The sequence below is a fragment of the Nannospalax galili genome, unplaced genomic scaffold (genome assembly GCF_000622305.1).
Source record: "Nannospalax galili isolate Female #2095 unplaced genomic scaffold, S.galili_v1.0 scaffold46, whole genome shotgun sequence".
In the NCBI taxonomy this organism is placed as follows: Eukaryota; Metazoa; Chordata; class Mammalia; order Rodentia; family Spalacidae; genus Nannospalax; species Nannospalax galili.
Window position 1 is genome coordinate 1,722,362 of NW_008355790.1, and position 22,024 is coordinate 1,744,385.

Genomic DNA, 22,024 nt, shown 5'->3' on the forward strand with positions numbered 1-22,024 from the left:
GTGTTTGGGCGAAATGTAAATGATTAACAACTACTTTTTTAGGTCAGACAGACACACACAAGGTTTCAAATAAAGGAAAACTTAGTACTTTCTTTTTAGAAAATTTTTTTCTTTACATAAAAGACCTTTTAAAAGGTTAATATCCTCAATTCCCAATACAAACAAAACATGGATCTTTTAATCTAGAAAGGCAGAAGACACAAGGAAGGAATTTGGAGAAGGAAGGGAGAAGGGAGCAAGAGTCACTAAAGAAACCAGAGCAAGGAACTTCAAAAAGCCACCCAAAGTACCAACGGTGAGCTACAATTGAACTCGAGTTGAAGAGAAAGTCTGAGAAGATAGAGAAATCCCTTCTGATATAACTTCATATTTTGTAGGTACATGGCTTTTGTCATAAATGAGCAGAAGATTCTGAACACAAAGAACAATCTTACTTTTAGTAGTCTGTGTGGACATGTTTTGAGCAAAAACCACCCCCCTTCAAACACACACACACACACACACACACACACACACACACACACACACCACCTACCTTGTTAAGCCACTTTAGTCCTGGTATTGTATTTGAGTTTATCTGTTCCTCCAGCCATGGGCGCATTCGCATCCTTTCCACCGGCATGGTACCCTGTGGCAGAGGAAAAGCACAGCATTAGGTGTTTCTGCTACTGACTGTTCTGTCTGCACAAACTTCACACTACATCTCTATGTTCCACCCTTGTCTCCTTATACCCCTGTGTATGCTCTGCTACTGACTGTTCTGTCCACACCCCTGCATGGCCCTTTCCTATTTTCTCCTTCGTAGGCCCTGAGGACCAAGGGAATAGACTCAGAGGGCAATGCTCTCCTGCCACCTGTCCTTTCATCTATCCTGCTCACCCTCTCCAAGTGATAGAAAATTGGACCAGGCCACCCATTCTCTGCACTGACACTCAGCCAAAGAAGAGTCTTACTGACATGGCTTGCCACACACCAAGTAGCTAGAGGTCTCTACTCCTCCTCTCCTACCTATGCTTACAGCAAAAACCTTCAACAAATCAGACATCCAGAGGGCCAGTATTTTACAATACCTGTATTATCCTAAAAGCCAAGCAAGAATCAGGGCGAAATAGTTCTCAGGGATGAAGTCATGGTAACCAATATATTCTTTGGAGTATCTAGGGTATATAAATGCTTTGACTCCCAATGCTGGCACTTAAAGCACTAAAGCAATCAATTAATTTGGTTCACTCAAGGTTTGTCACCAACTAGTCATTCCTTCTTGACTCTATTTTCTGAGCTCACCAGCACCTTGTCCTGTCTTCATCTTTGCATTCACCCCAATGCAATCTCTTATTCATTCCCTCCTGCACTTTCCCTCAGTACCAGCGCCCCCCCCCCTCTGACCTGACTGAATGCCTTTTCCCTTTGCTCACTTTCCCTTTGAAAAGTACTTACATGGTCGAAATATCTTCCCTCCATCAGCCCACACGATGCCTCTCCCCACTCCTTCCAGACTTCTTTCAATGATAGTCTTTCCTTTGCCCACCCAAATATAGCTACAGTGAAATCATTAATAAAACCACTTCCAACTCTCTGCCCCTCATCTTCACCTACTTACGTCTGCATTTACACTTAATCTGACACCTGAAATCAAAGATGACATTCCACTCCATAGACTTCACGGGCTATGTGACATTATAGTCCTCTTTCCAACCTGTAGTTGTCTTTTGTCTCTGTAACTTGTTTCCTCCAAATTTAGCTCTGAAATTTCTGGATGAATGGAGATGGAGATGATTCATGCCTCATAACTCTCTTCCAGCATGCTGCACTCTCCCCTAAACCCTGTCCCCAGCCAGCAGTGTGAGAACAAGCATCATTATATGAATCAGCAGGGGCTTCACCTTTGCCCACAGGAGCCACCCACCTTTCCCTGTATCCCTCCCAAAGTTCAAGTCCACTCCCTATGGTAGATACCTCTTGCTCTTTGCTCATACCAAGCTCTTCTTTTCTCCTTCCTTGACCTTGTCAATCCTTATCCATGTGCTAAGACCCAACCTCTACCCTTCTTCTAGATCATTCTAGACCACTCCAGCCCAAAGCAAACCACTCCCCAACTCCTACATCACTCATAGATTGTAATTTACTCATGTACAAATCAGACATTGATCTAGAGCAGCTGCTGTTAAGTCCTGGTCTTCATCTTATCTTATTGTACCTATAAACTTTTCAGCTATGCACAGCCTCTTTCCATGTACCTGTAAGCCCTTTGAGAGAATGAATTTCGCTCCTTATAGGTAAAATTTATAATCCTGTAACCCAAATACTGCCTTCTGTATAGTCAATGTCCAACACAAGGATCAGGTGAATTCTGAAGTTCAGCATAGCAAAGTTGCCATTGGAGGGTGGCCCCATCCAATCATCTGCAGGCTCTGGGCAGCCATTCTTTGAGACAAGAATAGGAACTTTAGACCTGTTACTAAAGGACATGGGATGATGATATTGATAATTATGATGATGATGATGATGATGATCAATCCCCAATATGTCTCAAATCATTTCTTTCATCCATCCATCCATTCATTCATTATCTATCCATTCAAAGATCTTAGATTGAAGATGAGATTCCAGAACTGGATAAGATAAAATATTCCCAGCCATCTTGATTCCCAGTCTTCTAGGACCCAGGAAAGAAGGAAACTGCCAACATGGAGTCCTGTGTACAGGTTAAAGAGTTACCAAAGGCCTCCAAGCAAAGCTGCACACACTGCAGTCACTATGAGGGCTCTGCCCTACAGAGTTGTGACCACAGCCTAGTCAGATCCTCCCTTAGAAGACCTCAAGATACAGAGTTAGGGCAGAAGAGCAAAGGAGAGACAGTTCAGGAGTCATGAGTAGAAAGCAACAGATTCAGTTCTTCTAAGGGGACAATGGAGTGAAGAGCTGCCTGCAGGCCTTTGCTCAGTGACATGGAAACATGGGAAGCATGTATGAGTGCCCAGCTCCCAAACCAAAATCATCAAGAGCTATTTCCTTGCATATTTTTTCACAAATAACCTATTTGAAGAGAAAAATGGCAAGCACTCTAAATATTCCATAAAGCTTTCTCTCATCAAAGCAACAGTGTATATGGGGAGATACAGCTGATATATTATTTCTGAGTTCTATACATGGGAATTATTCTACTCATTGACTTTTATTTTTAATTGCAAAATCAATACCTATAGTGCTTCCACAGTCATTGAAGACGTGCAAAAAGGGAAAAAATGCAAGATGCCTGACTGAAGGCACCCAGATGCGGGCAAATAAAGCAACATTTTATATTCTCTTGCCCCTCTCCTACTGCAAAGCCAAGTCCTTTTCACGGCAGATCTGTATGACACTTTTCACACCTCTGTGCTTTTTGTTGATCACCTTGCCATTTAAAATGCCTTCAAGAGCTGTGTCCTGTTCCTAACCACACATGAAAAGGCCATGATACACCTTAGAGAGAAAATGCATACCATTAGACAAGCTAACTCAGGCACGAGTTATACTGGTGATATATATACCAGGCTGTGAATTCAGTATTAATCAACTAATAGTGTGTATTAAGTAAGGTGTCTTTAAATAGAAAACACATAACACAAGGCTATATATTTACCCACTGATGAAAATGTTGTGGCCAGAGGCTTACACAAAGCTCATGTCATTATAGAAGGTACTGTGGATGTAGACACACAGAAAACAGTCATGTGAAGACAGACAGAGAAGGCAGAAGGCCATGTGAAGACAGCAATAGAGACTGAACGAATCTTCCCAAATCAAGAAATTCCTGAGGCTTCTAGAAACTGGAAGAGACAGGACGGATCCTTTCCTAGAGCCTTCAGAGGAAGCATGGCCCTACTAACACCTTGATGTTCAATTTTTAACAGAGCTGTGAAGAATGCATTTCTGTTGTTCTAAGCCACAGTCTGTGGTACTTTGTTATGGCAGCCACAAGAACAAACACAGAAAGGAGACAACACAAAGATCTTGAAAGAGAAGAATCAGCAATGAGTCAGCAGTCAACAGCAGGGAACATGTAAAAGACCAGCCTGTCCCTGCAGGTCCTGGAAAGCCATGTGCAACATCCTTAACACTACACAGAAAACTAATAAGCTCTTAGATCCTTGGACCATGCTCTGAGAAGCCAGGAGGCAGATACCCTTTAATTTCTATATACGAATTTCCTGGGTGGTCTGTGGCATCCTACAAAGTCTGGTTTCTCTGACTGGCAGATCTTTCCCATTTGTCTAATTGTCAGGCTTTACTAAATCATTCTTCTGTTGGCCCATCAGTAGCAAGGATGCAGCTCGGCCTAGATTCAAAATTTATCTCTTCCTTAGCCAAAATACGATGGCTAATAGTTCATATACTTTGTTCCTCAAAGGTTCACAGGCTATAAGTCTAGACCCCAGTGTGGTAGTGTGAGCTGGTGGAACTTTTAGAGGCAGAGACCATTGTCAGGTAACAGACTGTTGTGACTCCACCATCATGAATGGATTAATGCTGTCTCTTGGGGATAGGCTCAAGTCCTGCCAGAATGGACTGCTAATAAGTAACCCTGGCACCTCCCCTGAATCCCAATTCCAAATGCAATCCAGTCACTGCTGTCATCTACCAAGAGGTCTTTACCACCTCTAAGCCCCTGAACATCCAGAACAATGAGCTTAATAAAACGCTTTTCCTCAAAAAGATCCAACCTCAGGTGTTTTGTTTCAGCAATACAAATAGACTAAGACACATGAATAAACAAGTAAAACTTCTAAAATTTATTTTTTATATTTTATCTCATTTTATACCACATGTGTACTAGAACCACTATATATACTGGAGTTGAAGGAGAAAGTACCTTGAATTCATTTTTTAAATCTCATTTCCTTAAGGAGTCATTTAGCCCTACAATTTGACAGACGTGCTCTAGTATCTTTAATAGCTACATCCAAAAAAAGTGATGAAATTATCCTTGTTTTTATAATTACCTACAAAAATAAATGTTAAAATTCTCTGACTAGGAACTGGTGAGATGGCACACACGTGGCCACACACATATCAAAATACACACTAATAATAATAATTTTTCAATTCTTCAACCACACAGTATATTTTTGAGGATCAGGTTTTCATCATCACTGTCATTGAGTCCCTTCCGCTTCCAGTCCTTCCATTGGCTCCTCTTCTGGAAGATGCACAGCCAACAGCACAGCATAGCACAGCACAGCAGAGGACAGCACAGCATAGGACAGCACAACATAGCATAGCGCAGCACAGCACAGGACAGGACAGCACAGCAAAGCACAGCATTCACACTCTAATCACACCATACCCCAGGAGCATCAGAAAAGTCCCGGGCTCACAAGAAACAGCTGTTCAAGCCTGTCCCCACCCAACAGAGTAGTCAAACTAATGCCCAGTAAGAAAGACTACTAATCCATCCAAATTTTAAAACTCTTAAATCCGGCTTTTTAAATTACAAATAAACTCTGTGTGTGTGTGTGTGTGTGTGTGTGTGTGTGTGTGTGTGTGTGTGTGTGTGTGTGTGTGTAGGGTTTTTCTGAGTAGCCCAGGCTGGCCTCATAATCCTACCTCAGTCTCCTATGTACTGGGGTTACAGGAGTGTACCACGATGCTTGTCTATTAGTGGACTTTTAAGAAAAACAAGCATAACAAGTATTTTATCAGAGTAGAAGAAACTCTTTTAAGAACTTCATTAATTTCATGTTTTGCTTTAAGTTTTTAATAGCTAGGACATCCCCGATGATTCACAATGAAAAACTGATTCATTTACATGAAAGCAATACCACATTTTTCATTTGATTTTATACCTTGGCTCCATCTCCAACACAATGAATGTGTCATTAATCACTAGTGGTCTTGACACATGGCACAGAACAAAACATTTGCCATTTGATCTTGATTTCTCGTAGCTGAGGGGATGAACATGCACCTTTTTCTTTCTGTGAAGGAAAGCAAACGAGGAATTCTACATGGAGTCTTCCAGAAGAACCTGATCATTTCAGTGGGCACTGAAAACAATCTATTTTCAGAGGTTATAAGGCCAGGATGACAGGCGCTGAGAGGCAGAGGACTGAGAAGAAAAGAAGCTGGTTCAGCATATGTGATGGTTAGTTTTAACTCTCAATTTGACACAACCTAGAATCACCTGGGAAGAGAGTCTCAGTGAGGGACTGTCTAGATCAAGTTGGCCTGTGGGGATGTGGGAGTCGGGAATCTGGATTGTGTTGAGTTGGGAAGACCTGCCCATTGTAGGTAGCATCATTTTGAGGTCCTGGACTGAGTCCAGAAAACTAGCTGAGCACTAGCATGCATGCATTCATTTCTCTCTGCTCTTGACTGCGGATGCGAGGTGACCAGCTCTCTTAAGCTCCTGCCACTGTGACTTCCCCACAGAGATAGGCTGTAATCTGGAAATATGAGTTAAAATAAACCCTTTCTCCCATAAGTTGCTTATGTCAGGGTATTTTATCACAAAAACAGAAATGAAACTGGAACAGCATGTGATTTCTAGCTACAGTTACTGAGGTTCAGGGTAGCACCTTCCTTTTGGTAAGATGAATTTCGTGCAAGCTTAAATACCCAGGCCATGTGAACATGAACAGACTAGAGAAGATACAAAAGGATTACTTTTTGCCTAAGAAAGTCAAAGTGCACAAAGCTTGGGATACTTGTGTTCCAGTCCTGACTCTGCTGTTGCTGGTATATGTCCTCAGGCTTGTTATTCCATTTTTCTGGCTCATGCTTTGATCATCTAAAAAAAGCAAGACACTTCAAAACTATTATTTCCACAGTATCTTTAACTCTACGAATCCTTTCATAATATGAAGATTTGTAACCGGATTTTTTTTCTCTTCTTTTCTTTTCTTTTTAAGCTTCTGTCCTTGTGTTCTGGGTTGTTGTTAACATTGTTAAGAGTGAAATGCTAAATGTTATAATTCTATAAACCTAAAACACGGGAGTCTCTGCTTCAAAGGAAGGAATAGAGGTGGACCATCTCAAGCCAGACCAAATACACTCTGCAAAATCAGCTATCATTACAACTTTGAGATTGGGGTCAGGATTACCAGCAGCATATATAATATGGATACCCAGGACAGAGGGATGGTCTTCATCCCAAAAGAATAGAGCCAAAAGGCATGAGAACTCATCACACTACTCATAACAGTGTACAATTTGAAACTCCTTGTTTATTTATAGAATTTCCCATTTAATAATTTCACATAACAGTTGACCCAGGGTAACTAAAACCACAGGAAACAAAATTCCAGGTAAGAGGGAACTACTAAGTACCACTGGTGCCACAGCTATGCATAAAGGTATGTAGTTACTGTGATTACTATAACATAATGGTCTCCCACGAAGTTGACAATGTCATGGTTGGGATTAATATCATTAGCGGTGATATTACATCTTCACCTAAATAACTGAGATTTGGCTCTTGGGAGAATAGATGCAATGGCTACTATTTTCTGAGCACTTACTATATACCAGGTATTAACATTAAGGTTTTATTGAGTTCTGTTTTTTAAGTCTTGCAACCCTGGGCAATGAGGACTTGATTAAGATGTGTCTACCCCTATCACAGAGTAGGTTGGAAAACTGCTGAAAGTGTGAATAAATACAGAAGCCAAGACTTCCTCAGGTCTGTCTGATGTGGAAAGCCCAGGCTCTACTTGTTATTCTAGAAGTCCTCAGGCTGGCTTCTCATTATTCCACTGAGCCTTCCTTCCCCAGCTCCTCTATTGTAACATGCCACTGACACATTCATTTTCCCCAAATACTTTAGTTATGCTGATTTTCTGTTCTAGGAGCCTCTAGACATCCTTGATAGATTTAAGATAAGTCTTTCGCAGAAGTGGAGTGGTGATTCTGGTACTGACATGAAAGACAGTTCAGACGCAGCTCCCATGGATGTTAACTGAGAAATATACAGAATATATTTTCAAAATCTACTTAAATACATCAGAGAGACAGCAAGGTAGTAGAAACATAGCAGAGTATGGTCTATGAAGAGAAAGAAGCTCAGGAAGGAAAGCCTCATGTGCGCTGCTCTTCTAGTCCAGAGGAGGTTATAGGGCTCAGAAGCCGAGCAGAACTTGAGGCACATTCAGGTGACTAGGGTAACAACAACTGAATGTTGGCACTCGACCAGGAAAAGGAGGCCCTGGAGCTCTCCCAAGCTTTGTAGGTAATAAAGCTAATATGCGGGCTGAAGAGGCGGCTCAGTGGTTCAGAGCATGTACTGCTGCTCTTCCAGAGGGCCCAAGTTTGGTTCCCAGCACCAACATCAGACGGTTTGCAAGTGCCTGTGACTCCAGCTCCAGGGGGATCTGATGCCTCTGGTTTCACAGACACCTATATTCACATGGACATACCCCTCACAGACACATACATATATACATGATTCAAAATTAAAATGATTTTTTAAAATGAGGGGCTGGAGAGATAGTTCAGCAGTTAAAAGCACTTCTTCCTCTTGCAGAGGACCTGGGTTCAGGTCCCAGCATCCACATGGTCACTCACATCCTTCTGAAACTCCAGTTCCAAGAGATCCATCACCCTCTCCTGGCCTCTACAGACACCAGGCATACACATGGTATATATACATACATGCAGGCAAAGCATTCATATACATAAGATAAAAATAAATACATCTTTTTAAAATTAAGTAACTAAACTAAATGGGGGAGCTGGGGAGATGGCTCTGTTGATAAAGTACTTGCTGTGTAAGCATGAGGACTTGAGTTTGATCCCTAGGACCCACTTAAAATTTTAATAATAATAATAATTTGAGCATGGTGGCACATATCTGTAATCCCAGTGCTGGGGAGACAGAATCAGAAGATTCCTGGGGCTTACCTACTGGCCAGCCAGTCTAGCAGAACTGACAAGCTCTAAACTGACAAGGTTCAATGAGAGAACATCTCAAAAAACAAGGTAGAGAGTAAATGATGAAGACATGTGATGCTGACCTGAGGCCTCCACACACATACAAACACATGTGCACATCCACCCTTGCCCACATGTGAGCATGCACAGGTAGACACACACACACACACACACACACACACACACACTTAAATGGAAATAGATTAATGCAAACAAAGATGAAAGCCTGGCTTTGAATCATCTCAATTCCTGATCAAATTAAACAAATCTGCAGCTATAGAAAGTAAATGTGAATCTCAGTTGAAGAAGAAACTCTACCAAAGGGTTCATATTATCTCTGGAGCTTCTCATACACAGTGATCAGCATTCAGTCACTGTAGCTAAGAATATGAGGATAAACACCAACAAGATAGAAAATCAAGGAAGCAATGGACAACAGAAACAGACCCAAAGAGATGTTGACACAGTTCTTAGACATAATGGTATGCATAGACCAAATGGTTTTAGATAGTATTTATGTATTTATATGTATGTATGTATGTATGTATGTATGTATGTATGTCCCCCTTTTGTTTTTGTATGACGACTGGGATCAGGTCTGTCTTAGGTTGCCTTGGTCCACTCCAAGTCCTTACCCGTCATCAGCTAACCCAGCAGTACAGCGGGGCGCCTGTCTTAGGTTGGTACTTGTGTGCCAAGGTCTTACCCGTCATTGACTCTGATCCAGCATATTCAGCCATACTGTGGGCGAGACTCCCATCTCTATGGCGACTAGGGCCTGGACAATAGCCTGTTTCTGGCTTTGTTGTTGTTTATGTATCCTACACGTGAACCACACCAAACATCCACACACCAAGATCACGAAGAAGAACCAAAAAGCCATCCTCCCCAGCTGCGCAGCCAAGATACAGTGCTTCTCAAGTAGGACAGAAAGTCTTGTACAGTTGCGATTTCTACTCGAGTGTTGTTGACATTCAAGATGGCTGCGCGCAGTTCTCGCAACTTCGAGTTGAATTCTCAAGACCAGTTTCCTGTAAGATGTTCACTCAGGGCTTGAGACAGATTACTGGTCACTGAAAAGTTAGAGAACTGAACAGCAGTAACACATAATCCTTGCATCTGATGTATACATCCTACCTGTAGCATTTGCCCAAGCATATCCACCTGTTCCTGTAACAAATCTACTCTCTGATTAATCATCAAAATGCCTGCTTTAAGCATGCCGTTGATCTGTTCCTGTGCTTCCAAAGCCATAGCTGTCTTTCCTGCCAATTCATTAAGCACAGTAGCAGTCTGTACTCCAGATCATCTGAGTCATGGTTTTCTGCATCCTCCTTTTCTGCGCTATCGGCCCTCTGAGAGTTTATGGAACATTCCTCCTTTAGTTCCTCCTAAACCGCCAAAACACCTCTGGGTAATTTCCCTTCCGCGTTGCATCAAGCAGGTCACGCCCTAATTTTTCCCATGACTCCTTGTTAAGGTAGCCCTCCTCTACAAACCAAGGAGCCACTTCCCTGACTGCCTCAAGGAATGTTTCCACTGTGGAGTCCTTTAATTTTATTACACAGGTTTTCAGCAACTGAATCAGAGCCTTTTGTACCTTGGGCTTAGCATGTAAGTTTCCCATGTTTTTCCTTATGTGAATATATGCTTCCTCCTGTCTTTTTTTTTTTTTTTTTTTTTTTTTTTTCCGGGTCCTTTCCCCCTCCAAAACAACCTTACCTTTCCTTTTTTCTTTTACTTATTGTATTACAGTCACACTTTGCACTCTGAACAACAGGAAGGGACCACGAACAAAAACAGCAACAAAAAGAAAACAACTGCACGGCAAGGAAAAACACTAAAACAAAAAACTATCCATACTAAAACAAAAAAACTATCCATGAAGGAAGAAGCGAAAGTGAAAGCGAAAGCAAAAGCGAAAGTAAAAGTGAGAATGAGAGGTTCCCCATACAGGCCACCACCTGTCGCTTCCCGGGCTCTGTCCAGCAGAGCCCAGTAAAAACGACCACCACCAACAGCCGTTCAAAGTTCTCTTTTTTTTTATTGCCTGGTTCCATCCCCTTTTATCTCCTTCTCCCTCCAATCACACCACATTCCGTAGGATACACGAGCCAGATCGCTAGACAGGATTGGTCGGGACACTGTCCCCAAGCCCTTGTGCCAGCAGCCACGCTTTCCTTCACTGCTGCGCATGCACCATTAATTCGTCATGGGGCTTGGCAGGGTGCCCGGGCGCCATCTTGGGCACTCCCGCATGGGACCGCTCTCCACATGTATGTATGTATGTATTTTGAGACAGGGTCTCACTATATAGACAAGGCTAGCCTCAAACTCTCAGAGATCTGCCTGTCTCTGTCTCTGCCTCTGCGTGCTGGGATTAAAAGCCTCTGCTATCTCACTCAGCCCTCAGATAGTCTTTAAAATAGCTCTATCTTATATGTTTAGGGAAACAGAAGGCAAGGTGAAACTATTTTGTCAAACTACTGAAAAAATAAAAATTCTGGAGCTAAGGGATAAGTTGTTAAAATTAAGAACTCAGTGAATGAACTAAACAATAACTTTGACACCTGAAGAAAGGAACAATATGTGTACCAGAAAACAAGTCAAAGGAAATATACAGAATAAAGCTGAGAGACAAAAAGATACAAAATGTGAAAAGAAGAACATAAATCCCATAGAGAAACTTTATATAAAGGGTTAAATTATGGTCATTTAAAGTCTACGAAGACAAGAAACAATAACTGTGAAGATGGCCAGATAACTTCCAAACATGGATTCAGAGTCACTACAAATCCCAAATGGGTAAACAGAAGTAAGAACCACCCCAAGCCTACTATGGTATACTTGCTGGAAACCAAAAACAGAAAAGCCATAAAAACAGCCAGAAAGAAAAAGACTCATTACCTTCAAAAACCAGTCACAGAACACACAAACCCATAAGCTGTATGAGTGATTCCTCCAGAGAAACAAAGGAAGACCTATTGAAAGAAGGAAAGACCATTTGAAAGAAGCCTTGAGCAAGACAGATCAATGGGTAAAGGTGCTAGCTGCCAAGCCCAATGACCTGAATTTAATCTCCAGACACATGGTGGAAGGAGAGAACCAACTCCCAAAAGTTGGCCTCTGGCCTCCATACACATGCCATGCTGTGTACACACACACACAAATAAATGCAAAAAAAATTTTTTTTAAACAGAGAAGTCATTAGCACTAAAGGAAAATGATTGCTTTTGAAGTTTTATGCTCAGACAGTATTTCTTTCAATAATAAACAAGAAATCAAGGCATTTTCACTCAGACAAAAACTTACAGTTTTCCTCCCATAAGGTAAACTTGGTGGGGCACACTCAAAATTCCAGCACTCAGAAAGCTAAGGCAGGAGGATTGTGAGTTCAAAGTGAGTATAGACTGTACAGACACTGTCTCAAAAACAAAGAAACAAACAATAACAACAAAACACAACTGTTACCTTCCAGAACTTTTTTTAAGACAGGGTTTCACTGTGTAGTCCTGGCTAGACTGGAGCTCTCTGTGTAGACCAGGCTGGCCTCAAACTCATAGAGATACACCTGCCTCTGCCTGTCTTTCAAGTGCTGGAACTAAAGGTGTGTACCACCCAACAGCGCTTTTTTAATTTTCAAGAATTTTCTACCAGAAAACTAGAAACAGTGAAGGAAAGGGATGGGAGTTAGGTTACTTAGATGGGGTAACTGAATCTGTCCTAGAAGCTGACAATTGCCATGTTCTAGTTCTTCTGTGGCCACATAACCTTTATAAAGTGCCTGTGAGTCTCCTTGTCATTTAATAGCCCTCCTCACAGAGTCACATGCCCACCCCTCTTACCAACCTCCAGGAATTCTGCCCTCCTAACAAAAGCCAGTGTAAATCTAATTTCATCCATGAAATATTCTCTCACAATGCTAATCACTGGACACTCCTGTCTTTAGGCACATGCTCTCTTGGTCCCCAGTCACCCTGTGTATCAGCAGATAGTTCTTAAACACATAATATTACAGGGAGTTGTGCTAAGTGCTAAGGAAGACTGGAAGATGTGTAAGATGTGACCACTGCCCTCGGGAAACTCATAAGTTAACTGAGGATATGAGATATAATTCATATAATGTTAACTAATAATTCTGTAATTATAATAATAAAATGATGCAGTAGAGATCAGAAGGCAGTTTATGATTAACTGCCTGCTAAGTTACCTAGTTCATAAGGAATACATAAATCAGTATTAATGGGTTTGTAAGGGAAAGCTTTATGGCAGAGGAAGATCGTATTGGACAGGAGGCACTCCCCTGGGCAGAGAGAAGGTAACAGACAAGCCAGGCCAGACAAAAGGGCCAAAGCAGGGCTGAGGGAGATGTGTTTACTGACACTGGCAGAGAAACTGACTTCTGTACCATCACAGGAGGGGCTCCAGAATCACCTACGATAAGAACAGCAAGTGCTGGATATTTAACATTAACTTGCTATAACACACACAACAGCCCTAACCAGTTAAATATCATTATTTCCAACCAGTTAAATATAATTATTTCCATTTTAGAGATGAGTAAAAGTATAGCTAAAAGGGTAACCCATCCCAAATGATAATTTTAAAAAAAAGAAGAATAAAGACGTGGAGGGGAGAGGGAAGGGAAGGGAAAGGAAGAGCAAGAGGGGATAGAGGGGAAGAGAGTAGAGGGAGGAAAGTCACCCAAGCCTCTAGTGAAGAGTCAGAGTTTGAACCCAGATCTTCCCTAGAGGGTCCTCGAACACCTGATTAAAATCTGCACTTATCAGTATAAACTACTACAGACTTCTGAATGTGTTCCTTTAGAAAGAAGGCAGGTAGAGAGGGGATATAGGTGAGAAGCAAGAAGCAAAGCAAGTGGGTACAGGGAGACAAGAACAAGCAAACTCATCCTCAGTATCATGAGGGCTACCAGGAGACAGAAATGGATGTACAAGAGCTGACTGGTATTTTCTTGGCATAAAAATGCCATGTTCAGTGCTAAGACATTATGAACATATATTAAGGAGGAGGTGTGAGACCCTCACTGTTGGCTGTGTTGAGTATTCTTTTGCCTGAGGTACTTGTACAGCTCACTCCACATATTCTGGTAGGATCCTGGAGGAGTATGTCTACAAGTGCCAGTCAGGAAATCAGAAAGATGTTTTGACATTTCAGTAGAGTGCCAGACACAGAAAAAAAAAAAGCATATATATTATCTACACCAATACAAAGCTGATTTTTCAAGGCTTTGCTAAACTCCAGGAAAATAAGAAATGGAAATTAGTTGTGCCATGCTCATTGTTATCACTGACATAATCCTTATTTCATGCATTTACTGTTTTATTAAACTTTTAAAAAGATATATGTCATATATTTGTGGAAGAACAAGTTTCAGGCTGGGGAGATGGCTCAGTCAGTAAAATGCTTACTGCATAAGCATGAGGACGCGATCCCCAGCAGTCATGTAAAAAGCCAGCTGTAACAGTGCATACTGCAATCCCCAAGCCGGGGAGGTGGAGTCCGGAGGATCAGAGGATTGCTGGAACTCACCAGTCAACCAGCCTATGTGAATCAGCTCCAGGTTCAGTGAGAGACCCTATGTCAAAAATGTGGTGAATGAGGAAGACACATGATGTTGATCTCTGACCTCCTTAAGCATGTACACACATGTGTACACTCACCCACAACACACACACAAACACACACACACACACACACAGAATGAGTTTCCAGTCCATTGTTTGTTCCACAAAATTTTAAGCAAGTCATCCATCAATTCTCCTACCAGGTAGGTTTTCACACAAATAGTGTGACAGGATTGCTGTAAATGGCCATCCCAAATGCATCATAAACCACCGTTACATTTTTCTGTTTTATATTTATACCAGTATCTAAAACTGCTATGCAATATTATCACCTGAAGAACTTTGAAAGAAAATTCCTAGCTCCATTCTAATAAGAATCTCCAGGGCTTAGGAACAGGAATTGCTTTTATTATCCTAATTTTAATATGCTACTAAGTGTAGGAATCACTGCCACTTAGTGCCCATTAATCTAATGGCCTTCCAAATCCCTGGTGTTTAACAAACATCTCCAAATGAATCATGGGACAAGGGGGAGGCTGATGGTGACCTGAGCTCATTATTAATGGAAAACAAATACATATGAAATTAAAGTTCTAAAGTGCCTTTACCACAAACCATGTTTCCCATGCTGGGAATCACACAGATTAGAGCTCAGCACACCTGCTCTGCTATCCATAGTTTTCTGATTGGATGAGTTTTGTGTCTTTTTGGAAGATATTATACTACCATAGCTACTGTACAAAAATTACCTTGTCTCTAAGCACAAACTACCCTGGTACCCAAAGCAGCAGGATTGTGCCTCTAACCGCCTTTTATACTGCCTGATCACTACCATAAGCAGGAAGAGAATCTGCCTTTGAATCTCCATTTGGGTGCTCAAAAGATGCTACTATATTACCAGTTTGGGGTATAACAGGTGACTCAGTGATCATCGTGGAAGACAGTGCTCAATGGAGTCCCTCAAGAACAACTCTTCATTCAGAGAGTAAGCTTTGGAGATGCATGTAACATGTCATACTCGAGTGTGTGTGTGTGTGTGTGTGTGTGTGTGTGTGTGTGTGTGTGTGCTCAGGCTCCTGAGGGATAAGTCCCTAGACAAATGTTAAGAAAGTCCATTCAAGCACACTAATGGGAAAGCAGTTAGACTTCTTTCTGACCCATTTGTACTTAATGTGACCCATGACCATAACCCTGACCCTCCCGCCGCCTCAGGCTCCTGAGGGATAAGTCCCTAGACAAATGTTAAGAAAGTCCATTCAAGCACACTAATGGGAAAGCAGTTAGACTTCTTTCTGACCCATTTGTACTTAATGTGACCCATGACCATAACCCTGACCCTCCCACCCACTGTCAAACAGAAGAGTCCTTCCATTGGGCTGTTCTATTACCTACATCTTCTTTCCATCCTCTGCAGTACTGCCTGGCCAGGAATGCCTCCTTTCTCACCTGTGTGGCTCAGCATCTCTGTATTGACCATTCTGACTTAATCCATTTCCACACTCTACTCAGCAACCTCAGAAACACATCTGTGATGGTCATTCATGCTTAGAAAGCTTTCCATGGTTTTCCATGTGGCACCTTATTAAAAAGTTCAAGCTTCTTACCATGGCCCGCAAGGGCCTTCCTAGGTCTCCAATACTCTCCAGTACCCTTTGTTCTCCTTGGCATCCCCAGAACCCATGCTCCAGTGCTGTCCATTCGCCTTTCTGTGACTTGACCTCGCCTCTTTTCTGCAGAACGTTCTCTTTGGCCCTGTTCCCCTCCCAACACAGTAGCTCTATTATTTTCTCACTATGAATGAGTCTCGTCACCTCTCTCACGTTTGCTCACTGCTGTAAAACTTCATGATAGGCCAAATACTCTCATGATGATGGGTGGTTTATCACCTCCTTTGCGCTTTCAATGCCTCTGCAGGTCCTTTTCCATCCCAGCTTCTGCTCTCGGTTCCCACAGAGGTAATCTTAACTCTTTCCTCCTAGAGCTTCTTAATTCATTACCACCCTCATTAATTGCAGCAGATGATCTGGCCTCTAACCACAGAGAAAGCAGAAGCCCCCAGGCTCTTCCTAAATTTCCACTTCTTCTTCCTCTTCAAACTTATCTGGACTTCTGGGAGCTCTTTTCTGCTGTTTTCAAAGTAGGTAAGAAGCAATGCCACTCGGTTTCTACAACTGAATGTGGGTTTAAGAGATACTGAGATTGGTTTCTGGCCCATTAAGTTTGAAATATCCTTCAGATATTCAAAGTAGTGCTGAATGGATGATTAGATGTATGAGGCTCAGGAGAAAGGTTCAATTAGGAAATAGTCAACCATCCATTTGAAGATTGTTCAAATGACATCTCTTCTACAACATCCATCCCCACAACTTAGGACCCATATCTCCCCACTCCTTCTTCCCTTAAATTCACAATACACATGACCTCTAGAAGTTACTTAACATATCCTTATACTGCCTTCCAGTCTCCGTTTCATTTTTAAGTGCCTTAATCCATTAAGACAAAGGCCTCTCTAAAGCTGGAGCCTGTGTTGATACTACAGTATTTGTAAATATGTACGACTACCGTATTACACATTATAGATCAGTATTACCTGGTGGACATTTGCAACAATGGACTTATCCTTTATCTACACATCCCAACAAGATAGCTGCAAGTCACGTATGACCACCAAACATCTCAAACGTGGCTGGCATGAATGGGAAAACTCTTGTCATCAAAAATGGAAAGACAACTTCCAGGCCAGCTCTAACCTTTTCCAATTACAACCACCCATCAGATGTCTAGTGGAAACAAAATATCTACATAGGAAGCCCCTATGGAGCTGCCAGAAGAGACAGGTTAGCCACCTGACCCTGAAACAGTCTTCTGTTGAGAAAAGCTTAGTTCTTAAAGACATGACTCATATTTTGCAAGCTTAATGACCTCTTAGAGCACAATCTATTGGTAAGTGGAATATCTTGTGTGTGAATAACCAAATGATCCAGGTCTAGACCTGCAAACTCTTGCAAATACCACCAACTGTCAGGTCTAGCATATCCCACAGTCACCATAATGATATTAACAGCAGCTAATGAAGTTTGGAGCATGTTAAGAGTATATTAGTTTATCAGATTCACACGCATGAAGACACTGTTTAGCTCCCATTTTACAAATGAAAAAACAAAAGCACTTAAGGTTAAATAACTTGTCCCTAATCACAGAACTTCTGAGTGGTAAAGCTGGGGGCTTGACTAGGCATCTTAGACCCTTATTTACCTTTTGAATGAGGCATACACATGCAGGCCAATCAAGGTTCCATATGCCACCATCTGACTCATCTTCACAGGGAGCCTGTGCTACATAGGCTACAGGTGGGGCAATGTAGCACAGCAAACCCAGTGCCAGCTCCAGCATCTGAGTCCACTGAATAGGAGGCAGTTTCCCAACTTCCTTTATCTAGCCTCTGTTAAGCCCACACTTCCTGCCCCTTTGGTATCTTCCTAGAAAGTGGGAATCAATAGAAGTTATTCATATTCTGACCACCCAGAGCTTTATTTTTGTAGTTTGCATAAGGAAAATGGTATTTTGCCAACCCTCTATTCCAAAACAGAAGCATCTTCCTGCTCTCCACCCCTTCTCATTCATCCCTTCTTTCCAAAACAGTAACAGGGATGAACCAGAGGGGGGTTCCAGTTTGTATGATTCGGGTAAAGTCTCCAGTCACTTCAGTATAGTTTCTGCTTCATAAAGCAGGGTCACCGGGCCAGTGCACGTGCTGTCAGGTCCACGAGACGCCTTGAAGGCTGAGGAGGAGGAAGAGCGTGTGTCCTGCCCAGCATGTTTCTGATTTCAGGAACACAAGACCCACAGAAAGCCAATGTTCAACCACCCTAATGTTATTTCATAGTAACACTTATTTAAGGTACTGAAAGTCACTAAAGAGCTGAGCACTTTTCCTGTTTATCCCTTTCCACCTCCTGCCAGTGTGTGGAACGAGCCATGAGACCATGTTACTTCCCACTCAGGAGTGCCAGATTCTCATGCCTGAGAACTACTCTGACCACTTAAACATCTCAGTGCCTTGTCTATCTCGTGCTTCTCAATACCAATTCACTTTTCTCCTGGCCCTCAGGGGGCAGATTTGAACCTCCCCCTCCAAGAAAGTTTTCCCAAACCAATGTTACCATAAGACTTACTAATATGATAGTACTGAGAAATATTTAGATGGTATGTCAGTCAATCGTGTCTGACTCATCGCTAATTAACATGACAACTTGGATTTTTATTTTGAGAGAGGATCTTATTATATCACTATGCATCTCAGACTAGTCTCGAACTCGTGATCCTCCTGGCTCATAAAGATTACAGGTGTGGACTACCACACCCAGCAACATGGAACTTTGTTGTTTCTTGTTGTTCCTTTGAAGTAGAGTCTCATGCTATATGGTTGAGGGTGACTTTGAACTTCTGAACCTCCTCTACACCTCCTGAATGCTAGGTTTACAGGAGCGCACTGCAATCCTAGCATTTTCATGTTTATGAGGTAGTGGGGCTCAAACCCAGGGCATGCTACACAAGTACTCTACCAGATGAGCCACATCCCTAGCTCTAATGTGTAACCAAAATTTTAAGATCATTATTATTTTATTTATTTTCATGTGTGTCTCTGTGTAATGCAAGTGTGTGGGTGTGTACACATGTGTGCACAACTCAGAGGTCAGAAGAGGGTAGCAGGTGTTCTCTGTCACTCTCTGCCTATTCCTTTGAAATGAGATCTTTCCCTGAACCTGGCATTCACATTTTCTTGGCTAGACTGGCAACTAGTAAGCTCCCAGAGATCCTCCTGACTCAAACTCCCTTAGAGCTGAGATTACAAGCGTGTACAGATACCTGGCTTTGTTGTGTGGGTGCTGGGATATGAATTTGAGTCCTCACAAGTGCTCAGCAAGTGCTCTTAATCACTAAGCCATCTCTCTAGATCCAGTATGGAACTTCTTTATGAGTTATTCTGACCTCCACAGATCCCAAGACTGTCCTTATTTACTGTGGAGTAAGATAGTGGCCACAATGCAGGATACAGGGTGGCACATACTGTCTGAGAGCCACCAATGCCTTCAGGACATCACAGATACTCACAGGTAAAACAGGTACCAAGGAAGAACTCCTTCACTTCTGCATGCCTCACAAACATGCAGAGAGTGAGTCGGTGGCTAGGGTGCATCTTTATCACTATACTTTATATGAGATGAAGATTGGGGACTTTAGATCTTAAATGAGAAATCAACCTGCCATTATAAAACTTAGAAATTGGGCCAGGCACTCAGGAGGCAGGTGAATCTCTTTGAGATCAAGTCCAGCCTAGACTATGTAGCAAGTTCCAGGCCAGCTGAGGCTACAGGGAGATGCTGTCTCAAAAATAAAAATAACAACAACTAAAACTCAAAAATCCCCTAGTTAGTTCCTTATGCTCTCTCCACAACTGTGGAAACTGTAGGGGGCCATGGGGTCCATTGGGTAACTACAGGACTTCCCGGGACACTACTTCAGGAACCAAATGCAGAGGGGAGCAAAACCCAAGAAGCTATGCCTCCATTTTCTCCCCTCTAAGATCCGAATAACTCCTCAGAGTTTTTGGTAGGATTTAATTGAGATGTGTAAAGTACCCAGAGTAACATCTGATCAATAACTGATAGTTAATAATCACTAGTTTCTACAGACATTTATGGTTAAGAATATTTAAGGAGCATTCTTTATAACATGAAACATTTAAATTGATTGAAATAATTGAGGAGTAGGAAGATGTTTAAATAAAATATGGTAGAGTCAAATAGTGAAATAATGGGACTATGAAAATAGTCATTTGTATGTGGATGCTCAAAACACTGAAGTGAAAAATAAATGGAGGAAGGGTGGGTGGTTTTTCAGCCTTCAGGACAATTAAGAGACAGATGCAAACTACCAGGGTCTGCTGCTCCACAGCAGCCTTCCCCATGAGCAAGGTGGACCCATGATAACACAGCTGTCTTCTCTGGCTGTGCTAGTGATAGTCACAGCTGGACCCACCCCAGGTGCTCCAGTTGAATAGTGCCCATGGAACTCAGGACACACACCTGGTTGGCAACTTGCGCCAAGAGACAGTGGTCTGGCTTCAAAGTGGGCAGCTGGAGATGGGGTATGGCACAGCCTTAGAGTGATCTGTATAGAAAATGAAGGTATTTCCTGAACAGAGTGAGGGTTACAACGTCATGAAGGGTGATGGCCAATGACCTCACATGGGTGCTAGTCTGTGCTCACTCTTAGATCCCAAGTTGCCCAAGACAGTCCTGAGGTCAGGAGAGTACTCAAAGTTCAGATCAGAAAATAAGAACAAGAGAGCAATAGAGTACACTTCTTTCAACACACCTGAGGGGAAAGACTTCCCGCCTCAAGCCTTCCTACCTCCCTTCCTATGCAAATGGTTTAGTCCAAATGCCCACTCAGCAGAGCATAGCAACCAGATACACAGGCTTGAACAGTGTCCCCCCAAAATTCACAGGCACCAGAAACTGTGACTGTGACTGGAACAGGGCCTCTGCAGATATAATCAAATTGAAAGGAAGCTATCCTGGATTAAACTGGGCTTATGGGGGAGGGAAAAGTGGTTTTCTTCTACCCTTCTAGAATCTGTGGTCAAATTAAGATAGGTATAAGGCAGATTAACAAGTGAAAAACCGTATCTAAAACCCTATCTAAACCATATGCGGAGGCAGCCCACTGAATGTAAGACTCAAAAGGAAGCAGACGATTGAAGTTTAAGCAGCATCCTGAGCTACAAAAGGGCTGGGGGTTGTGTGGGTTGTGGTTTCACATGTTACGGGCAAGGGAAGGGGAAAATGCATGATGAGCAAAAGATGTCTTTTTTGCCAGATACAGTCTCTCTGTTGATAAAAAGTGATCTCAGCAACCCTCTGCTAACACTAATACCCTCTCTAATGCAGGTTTTCTTTTAGATGTATATTTTGGTTTGCTTTTACAAAAGCACAGCTTACCAGATCTACTTCTATGTCCAAGTTCTTCAAAATAATCAGCTTGAAATACATTGAAGAAGCATATTTGGGGATGACATATTCAGAATTCTATAGTTACATCTGAGGTGGTGTCCTGAGTCCTAACAGACTCATTCCTCAACAGGAGTCCCATATGTCTGATGTCTTTCTCTGCAGAGGACATCTGGACACTGATACACTCAGAAAGGTACTTGAACAGAGAAACAGAGAGTAGACTGATTCATCTACAAGCTACAGAATCAAGAACTGTCAGCAACCACCAGAAGTGAGGAAGGGCACCCAGCAGATTCTCCTCAGGGGCCCCAGAAGGAAGCAACGTAGCCAACGCCTTGATTGCAGACTTCTGTCTTTCAGAATTATGAAAGAATCAATTCCTGTTGCTTTAAGCTGCTCCATTTTTGGTCACTGGCATGTAGAAACTAACATAGTAGACTCTGGTGAGGAGAGGGAGCCAAAGTGGTCAGTGTGGGGATTGGCATGGAGGGAGCACCACCAGGGAGGGGG

General features: G+C 42.3%; 1 protein-coding gene across 7 annotated transcripts in view; it reads right to left on the bottom strand.

The window, feature by feature from the left end:
* Positions 1–22,024, bottom strand: part of Irf2 (interferon regulatory factor 2) — a 100,594-nt gene that overhangs the window by 46,827 nt on the left and 31,743 nt on the right. For 6 of the 7 annotated variants that reach the window (XM_017803327.2, XM_029556337.1, XM_029556336.1 and 3 more), the window contains one exon: positions 536–628. In XM_017803327.2, the coding sequence (XP_017658816.1) occupies positions 536–622 (87 nt within the window). In that variant the 5' untranslated portion in view covers positions 623–628. Of the gene's footprint in view, positions 1–535; positions 629–5,825; positions 5,958–22,024 lie in introns of all 7 variants that reach the window. The other variant, XM_017803329.2, reaches the window with a different exon arrangement.